This window comes from Nematostella vectensis, chromosome 7 (assembly GCF_932526225.1).
Source record: "Nematostella vectensis chromosome 7, jaNemVect1.1, whole genome shotgun sequence".
Classification (NCBI taxonomy): domain Eukaryota; kingdom Metazoa; phylum Cnidaria; class Anthozoa; order Actiniaria; family Edwardsiidae; genus Nematostella; species Nematostella vectensis.
In genome coordinates this window covers 10,231,934-10,240,960 of record NC_064040.1, presented here as the reverse complement: position 1 = coordinate 10,240,960, position 9,027 = coordinate 10,231,934, and the positions used below count along the sequence as shown (strand labels likewise).

The following is a 9,027-nucleotide window of genomic DNA, read 5'->3' as shown; positions in this document are numbered from 1 at the left end:
CAAACCACTCGACCAAGCAGCCAACCCAACAACATACCAACGACAAAAAACTCAACTAACAGCTTTAAATCCTTACCAACATACACAAGCTGATGGAAACTATTATCACACGATTGGCCCTTTAACATCCTGACCCAAAACCTTAAAACTTTCGACTATATAGTCCTCAATACTTCCAACTAGTCACTAACTTTTTTTACTATAGTCACTGCTCCCTTCTTAACCTTTGATTTAAACTTTAGCTATACTCAACAATAAGGGAAACTTCTCGCTTCTGCTCTGCCTTTGAACCGCCATACTAACAGAATAAAAAAAAAAAAGTTACTTTCGGAGGTAACGATACAGCAGGTATGCACCGACCCCGAGCCCGACCACCACTGCGCTAATCTTGACAGCCTTGGTGAGCCGATCACCTGCATTATCAGCAATCACATGCACACACTGATCACTTGTTCCACTGATGTCGTCTTCTTTTGACACCTCTTGATCACGTTCTTGCTTGCCGTCGATGGTATGATTTGGGTTTGGAGCTTCCTGATCCCGTACGTGCATAGCTGGCCCTGTTTGCTGATCAAGTTCTTCAACGTAATCGCTTAGATCTTCAAGCTGCATTACTTGATCACATGGAGGTTGAACTAGACTCGCGTGTACATCTGGTGGCAAAATACCGATTGCAACATCAGGTCCCTCTTGATCCCGTACGTGCATAGCTGGCCCTGTTTGCTGATCAAGTTCTTCAACGTCACCGCTGATATCTTCAAGCTGCATTACTTGATCACATGGAGGTTGAACTAGACTCGCGTGTTCATCTGGTGGCAAAATACTGATTGCAACATTAGGTCTCTCTTGCTCACGTGCAGGCATTGCTTCGTCCACAAGGTTATCGCATGCGCATGCGTCGTCACTTGTACCACTGGTTATTTCTGGTACTTCCTGATCAGATGTAGCTAAAGCTGGCTTAACAATGTCATTTTCTTTTTCGACATGATCTTGCTTTCTTAGTGCCTTTTGATCACGCATAGGTGAAACGGGATTCACGAGGTCTTCACGTGCATGTACGTCACCATTATTGCCAATTTCCTTTGCTGACATCTCTTGACCACGTGCCAGCAGAGCTGGCTCCAAGAATTCTTCATGTACGTGATTTTCATCAGTACCTTGAAAAAGCATCTTAACACATGCATAAATGTCATCTAGAAAGTTATCGGCGACAGTCTGCTGCCCCTTGCACGGAGTTGACTTAGGTTCAGCGAACAAGCGCCTTAAGGAAAAGTCTCCAAGCAGGTCGACTAAGAGCCCAACATTACTGTCGACTTGATTGGCGTTTTTATCAACACGTGAAGTTGTTCGCTGATGTCCCTGCACGTCATTTTCCTGGAAAAGCGCCACAAAGTATGCATAAACTTCATTCATAAAACCTTCATCGTCTACTTGTACTAGTTTGGCTTGGTCTTTCTTTTGACCACATGCAGCGCTCGAGTGAGTCACGGCGGTGTGTTTTCCAGGAATTTGTTCACCATTTTCCTGGAAAAGACTCACAAAGTACGTGTAAACCTCATCCATGAAGCTGTCATCGTCTACGTTGTTGACGCGTTGTGCTGTTGCCCTTTTGGTGATATGTTGTTTCCTTCTCCGACAAGATGAAGTAACTAGCTGGTAAGAGTTTATGCTGTCGCAATCTTTCTGAACTAAATTTGGTCTTTCTACTTCTTCGATAACTCCTAGGAGAGACAATTTAGACAGGTTTGGAAGGTGTACAATCCAACAAAGGTTCATGTAGCATGCCAGTCGGTACACCCTGGAATATTTCTTTTTATCGTTCTTTTAAGCGTTCTTTGGAGCGTTATTATTTTGTTTAACTAAGAGTTTCTGAAATTTTATTGATATCATCACGATGTCACACAATAAACTAGTGTATGCCGGCATCTTGAAGGCATCGTGTATGATGTTGATATTTTTATCTACATTTTTCGAATTTAGTGTTTTCTTTGGCTTACCTGAGAGTTTCTGAAATCGCTTGACATCATCAAGTGTTTTGATTCTCTCTCGAGACTCATCACAGACGGAGAGACGAGTGTTTGACGACAAGACCTTGTTCCTCGTGCGACGTCGATTGACTCCCGCACTGTTATCAGGCTTTTTGTACACGAACTGCGCTATCAGACCCACGCTCAGAACATCCTCGGTGCCTAGGGTAGTACTACCACGCGACTTGGCAGCAGTGGTCATGGTCACGTGTTTCTTGTCCTCATGGTAACTCCCGCTAGAGTTTGGGTTTGCGAGATCCGGGGTTTCTCTCGCTTTCCCTTCGCTTGTCTCTGAATTCACAGGACCTGATACCCGAGATGATGGATTTACTCCGCTCGAGCTGGTCTGCGAGTCCGTCTCGCTTGCGTATCCGAGCTCATTGGCAGACGATAAGTCATCTTCATAACGATCCTCAGAACTACCATCGTCTGACGTCACAACCCATTCCTTCCTATTGATCACGTGATGCTCCTTATAAGGTTCAGGCCCCTCCCAACCGTCACTCATGTACCGCTCAAGAAACACGGATAACGTACTGCTATCGCTGTCGTTGTCGGGGTCAAACACAACGCACTCGACGTCGCTGGAATCGTAGGCGTCGCTGGTGGGGTTGCTCGAGTCGTATCGGTCGACAAAAGGGTCGCAGTAGACACGTAATAGGGGTTCATAAGGCTCTTTGTCCAATTCTAGACGGCAAATCCCTTTGTAACACCGAGCCAAACTAAAAAAGACAACCATGTTTCTAGCTATAAATTACCATTTCAAAAAAGAGGATATGTTTTATCTATTAAAAGAGCTTCACATCACATAACTCACAGAGCCGCCTTGGATTATCCATAGTCTGGCCGGATCGTTTGTTTCAATAGTATGATTTTTATTAAGAAAATTACAACAAATGAAAGAATCATTTGGAAATATCTTTCGCGATTGCGCAAAATAAACGCTATAATAAGTAACTGCCTCACAATGTCTTTCAGGATTGAATGTTATTATCTAAGAAAAGGTCGGAAAAGGAAAACGATCAGAACAGAAGATGGTTTCACATGTCAGACTTTTTTGGATGGACGTTGAACACAAGAACACAATGATCGATTTGCTAGGATTTTGCTCAGGTTGCTATTATACACGCACTCTTTATCAAGTTGCCATATTTTGAAGAAATGGTGGTTGTGAACAAACGCCAACTTTGTACTCACATCCTTATGGGTATCATGATCGGAACACAGTGCATAACTAGATACAGCAATATCATCTTCGCCATGGTGGTAGAGAGATGAAAAAACCGGTTGTGGAAGCACAGCATAAGAAAGCCTGCAAAACACGATTAAAGTTAAACATAAGCTTGACAATTATCGATCTGCCCTAGCATTTGGTAGGCCCAAAGTTGTGTTAAGTATCTGCCAATGTTTCTAGAAGATTTAGGTTTTGTCCACACCTATCCGGAAATTTGTTATCCCGGAAACATTTTTTTGCGGATGCGAAAATTTCGGCGTCCACACGCAGCGCATTCGAATCGTTTTCAGCCGTCCAAACGTGTCCGATTGTACATAGAAGTTTTCTTATTTGCTCTAGTGCCCAGTTCTTTTGCCCGAGAGAATCCTAAAATTAGGACGCATTCAATGGTCTTTTTACCTCAATGTAGGGTCTCAACTCTGCTAGCTTCTGCAATGGTATTCTTCTTTCCTGGTCGTGTCCAGAATCCTTTGGCGAAATTCGCTCTTTTCTTTTCTTAACTTTATTGTGCTCACGATTCATTGTTAAAAATCTCAAAACGTCTGTCGATCTTTGATGTATTGGTTGTGCAAATTTATCCCAACCGCATTTATTTAAACGCATGATATCATAAGCTAGAAATCAGAGCAACTACCAAAGAAGCTACAGCGTTGTTGTACTCCATCTTCTTTGGACTCGACGTGAAGCCTAGATCTAGGCTTCACGTTATATAAGTGTTATTTATTATCCAACAGAATGACGTAAGCGTATTCGAATATTTCCGGATACGACCGTCCACATGTATACGAATTCGTATCCGATAACAAATATTTCCACTCTGGAGACCGTTTTAAAATATTCCCGTATACGGCCAGAAAATTTACTGGATACATGTGGACAAAAGCCGTATTCGTAAAAAAAAAAAAGCTTTTTCACAAATTTCCGGATACGTGTGGACAGGGCTTTATACAGTGGCATCGAAGTGGCAGTCCTTGTGGCTGATACATGTCACAGTCGAACCAATAATAGGGGCATCTTCATACATCCTTTTAGTGTTCAGTATTTTGGGACTTTGTTTTATAGTGGCCGCAGATATTGGTCACTAGTGTTTTCAAATGTTTGAAAGTATTGTTCACGGGAAAAACTTCAACAAGTTTAATAAAACATCACTTACGACCTGCAGCAGAAAAGGTCCAAACATTTCAAAACCCTTAAAGCTATTTATTTAGGCGTACAAAGTTATATCCGTTAAAAGCGCAAATCTATTGGTATGTCATCAAGCTATTGCTATTTCCTCTTTCCACAAGCAAAGCTTAATTCATAGATCCGACATGTCAATCACGCGCGCACGAATAGCCAATCAGGAAAGGGTTGATGCAATAACAGCCATGTGGTCCCACAAATTTCCCACAAAAAGTCGGCAATCGACGGCAAAGAGATTGGTTTGAGATATTTGTCTACGAATCTGGACAAGCAAAATAAGCATCTTCTGGTCTGCGTAGAAAGTGATAGTCCTGTTTTCTTTGACCGGCCACTTTTAGTGTAGAGTTGGGACTCAAATTGCAGAAAAACACGTAAAATTTCTGCGAAGAAACGAAACACAAAAAGCAAAACAAACCAATATACAAGAACAGTGTAAGTCCTACCATTAAAAATTGTGTTTGATCAAGAGAGCATAAGATAAGAGAGGGACACTTTGGTATTACCCGCGCGCCATGTCGATTCCGAATCCGGCTATTTTTAGTAACAACCACCCCACCACTGCACGTGAGGATTTGCTCCCTTTATTCTGTCCTAATCCCCGCGGGTTGCGTTTTGTTATTTTGCCAACTCGATGGGAATGAAAAGAGATCATTTAAAAGAACTCGGAAGAAAAAAACAAGTCTAACTTAAGTTACCAAGATTGGCAAATATACTCACAGAAAGCTAAATCCCTGAATAGTTTGACTGTTTTGTTTGTCTGAGCGGCGAAGTGAAATGAGAAAGAAAAAACCGACGAGCGATAGAATGGCTGTGATACTGCGTTTGATTCAAATCCCGACACCAGCTTGTATGATAACAACATAATAATATAACATATAATCATAACAACATCAAAGAAATACAGTAATATCTCCCTTTTTATTTTCTCACTTTTACAAAAGCTCAGATACTTTAGCTTGCTGGCTTTGATCATCACAAAAATGCATTCCCTTGTTACAACGATAGTTTTATAAAATGTCTTTTTCTTGGATTCCTTCTCAATTCACCGGAATATTCACAAAAATCAATATTATATCTAATGTCTAACTTACAGATTTCGTTTGACCATTAGGAAGATAATGAATGTCGAGAAACCACGAACAAGCAGCAAGTTAGAGCAAAAACGGTGATTGAAGCACGAGGTTTACGCTCTTGATTTTGAATGAAGTCTCGTTTTGGAAATCTTGCAATCCTCGAAGTACTACACCCCCTTAATATACTGCAACTGCCCGTATCCTTGATGCTAGAATGACATTTTCGATGGTATTTGTGCAAATAGGGTGTTTTTTTTTTTCCGGTTTCATGTCACAAAATAGCGGCAAACAACGAGATGTTTAATGCCAAAGCGCGGGGGTAGGGTGAGTAAAAATGCTCACGCGCAGTGGTGGGGTGGTGGTTACTAAAAATAGCCGGATTCGGAATCGACGTGGCGCGCGGGTAATACCAGTGTCCCTCTCTTATCTTATGCTCTCTTGGTTTGATATTATCCTAGGTTACTTCAATTACATATAAGAATGATAAGACTGTCGTTTGTATTACTGCTGTAAATCTTGACATTTGCCGATAAAACATGTAGTTAACCCATTGACTCCTGGCTATTTTTGAGTTGAATTTACAAAAAACAGACTGAAAACAGATACCTCCCCCCTATTCTGAGTTTTATACAGCCCGTCAAAGTCAAACACAGCTGCACCTAGTCAGCGGTATTCAAGCTTTCCAACAGTGCTTTGCGGTCCCCACTTTTAATCCCTCGTCGTTGTGCTGAAGCCAGCACAAGTTGATGGTTGCTTGTATTTTTCATCAAAAATACAGCTATGAGCATATTAGGAGAGTGTCTCAGGACATCATGAAGTCTTTTGGGGCATAATTGAGTGCTTTGCTTATGGATATTTGCAAGCAAAGGTGGATTCATGATGATTTTTTCTTGTTTGGCTTTGCCTGGATGAGAAAAAATAATTTTCTAATGAATCACCACAGCTCTCCTAAATGCTGTCTTTTCTGAAACCAAATGGATTCCAAAATTGTTTACACTTCAATTCTGGGTCTGTATGACCTGGAATTGATTTGTTTGGCTTCGGGGTGAAAAGACTTATAAAAACAATCTGACTTTGGGGGGAGGAGTGTTGACTGGCTCTCCCCTCGTGAATCTTTCCCTGGATCTCCCAGAATGCTTTTCAATCCGTAAAGGCATCTTCGTGGTTTTACAAGCCTTCAAGGAGTGGACATTGTGTTTTGAGTCCATGGAAATGAACCTGGAGGATCAGAATAAAGGTATCTATTTGTGTCTTGAGCTGTGTTTGCTGATCTCTCTCCCTTGTGTTGTATTTTGAGCGTTTTATTGAGAGGGGTGATTCTGCTTTTCTCTCCTTGTTCGATTTGAGATTTGTCAAAGGACCTGTGCTATTATTTGGCTTAAGAGTAGTTGCCAACACCTTGGTTGGACGCATATCTTCAAGACCATTTATCCCTTAGACTGATGCCTGAGTATCTTCATCTTGTTGTGTTTAGTTTGCATTTATGAATTTTTTGGGTTGTGGGTGCTTCCCAAAGCCGGTACAGGCCGGTTGAGGGGTCAATGTGTTAAAAGTCAGGCGTAAACAACGAATTCGGCATTCTTTTCCCCGCACTTAAATCACTGCAAGTTGACAAAATTAGCTTTGAAAGCACATAAACACATAGTACCTACCGAAGAGAGCACCGCTTTATCTTATCATTTCCAAGTTTTCGTATTTCGAGCTGGATTCGGGTAGTTTCCATTCAACAACCAAACTTGTAGTTATCTATTTCTATGCTTCTCTACAAGATTTTCACCAAACTAAGACAAAAAATCAATTTCTATCATGTTAGGTAACCGTCTTTTATTTCCCAAATCGCAGGAAAACCCCTATAAACGTCTATATTTTAGATAATCCCGAGCAGGATTTACAGACCTCATCCGACATGTTGTACAATTTGTGGGACATTTGGGTTGCACTTCGCTGGCTTCTATTTTCTGCTTTCTGATTGGTTATTCGTGCGCTCGTCGGATCTATGAATAGCGAGATATAGCGAATTGCGCTAAGGGATCACGTGAATGTTTGGGTGACAAACTAGCGCGCGCTTCGGCTTTTGGCGGCAAAATAACAGCAATAAAAACGTAACTTATTTAGCGCTTACAAATAACGTCAGAAAGTTTCTTTGTCAAAAAAGGCCTATTTTGATTGAAATATTTAATTTTTATCGTCCTCTGGCGACTCGATCAGAGATTTAACAAAAAAAGAAATAGCACGATTCAAAAGCGATATCTTCATGGCTTCGAAGCGCACGCATGCGCAAAATCATACCTGTGACTTCATCGTGGCAGACAACCGCCATAACGGCGATTGTCATCACGCTCCACTCCCACAACAAGTCCCACATGGTTTAAGCTCGGGCTTTTCTTTTTACATTTTACTTAGCAGATAGCCCACGTCCATTTTTGCTCGTAACACCCCAGAAGTTGGCTAATTAACACAACTGAGTACGCAACATCACAATGCATGTGTTCTAATTGTGCGGTAATTTTAATTGATCTCTCTGATTAATCATGGATTGTTCCAGAACATTCAGAATAAATTTCGATGGAATGTCGAATGTTTCGGCTTTTTTTTTATTTTACTGTTTTGCGTTACTCGCTACACATTATGATTACGTTATTACACATTCTCACTTAATTTTTGCGTATCTTTAATTTCGCAATTTTGAAAGATTCGCAAAAATTAAGTGACGCGATAATTCAGTGAGTAAACAAGAAGCCTTTGGAAGAAAACTGGTCGTTTATAAGCTTTTATGAAGACAGCTTGTCTATGTAGTCATCTAATGTACATATAGTACACTAAGGGGTTGAATTGGACTTGTATTTTTTAAATTTTTATGAAACAAAATTTAGCCAACGCATCTTTTTGTTACAAATTGTTTCAGTTTTGATGATTACAGATTGATTATATTATCCTAAAATCGCGAAATAATTTTTTTTTATTTTACTGTTTGGCGTTACTCGCTACACATTATGATTACGTTATTACACATTCTCACTTAATTTTCGCGTATCTTTAATTTCGCGATTTTGAAAGATTCGCAAAAATTAAGTGACGCGATAATTCAGTGAGTAAACAAGAAGCCTTTGGAGGAACAGTGGTCGTTCATAAGCTTTTATGAAGACAGCTTGTCCATGTAGTCATCTCATGTACATATAGTACAGTAAGGGGTTGAATTGGACTTGTATTTTTAGATTTTTATGAAACTAAATTTAGCCCACGCATCTTTTTGTTACAAATTGTTTCAGTTTTGATGATTACAGTTTGATTATATTATCCTAAAATCGCGAAATCATACCTGTGACTTCATCGTGGCAGACAACCGCCATAACGGCGATTGTCATCACGCTCCACTCCCACAACAAGTCCCACATGGTTTAAGCTCGGGCTTTTCTTCTTACATTTTACTTAGCAGATAGCCCACGTCCATTTTTGCTCGTAACACCCCAGAAGTTGGCTAATTAACACAACTGAGTATTTAACATCACAA

The 9,027-nt window shown here is 40.6% G+C and overlaps 1 protein-coding gene across 2 annotated transcripts; it reads right to left on the bottom strand.

Moving 5' to 3' along the window:
* Nucleotides 1-133: 133 nt before the first annotated feature.
* LOC116602324 lies at nucleotides 134-8,972 on the bottom strand. 2 transcript variants are annotated; one of them, XM_048730710.1, is made up of 4 exons: nucleotides 8,836-8,972; nucleotides 3,225-3,339; nucleotides 1,998-2,749; nucleotides 134-1,721 (listed from the first exon to the last, which is right to left on the bottom strand). In XM_048730710.1, the coding sequence occupies exons 1-4, from the start codon at nucleotides 8,909-8,911 to the stop codon at nucleotides 322-324; spliced, it is 2,343 nt and encodes a 780-aa protein (XP_048586667.1). In that variant the 5' UTR covers nucleotides 8,912-8,972; the 3' UTR covers nucleotides 134-321. The 2 variants fall into 2 exon arrangements, with proteins under 2 accessions (XP_048586667.1, XP_032219618.2); XM_032363727.2 differs by having other exon boundaries at nucleotides 7,806-8,892.
* Between the last annotated feature and the right edge of the window lie 55 nt (nucleotides 8,973-9,027).

What these genes read in the sequence shown, in the direction of transcription:
- LOC116602324 (XM_048730710.1), bottom strand. Translation starts at nt 8,911, where the DNA reads ATGTGGGACTTGTTGTGGGAGTGGAGCGTGATGACAATCGCCGTTATG. An exon ending in ATCATGATACCCATAAGGAT is followed by an intron (nt 2,750 to 3,224) that starts GTGAGTACAAAG and finishes TGTCTTTTTTAG; the next exon opens with TTTGGCTCGGTGTTACAAAG. An exon ending in GCGATTTCAGAAACTCTCAG is followed by an intron (nt 1,722 to 1,997) that starts GTAAGCCAAAGA and finishes TGTCTCTCCTAG; the next exon opens with GAGTTATCGAAGAAGTAGAA.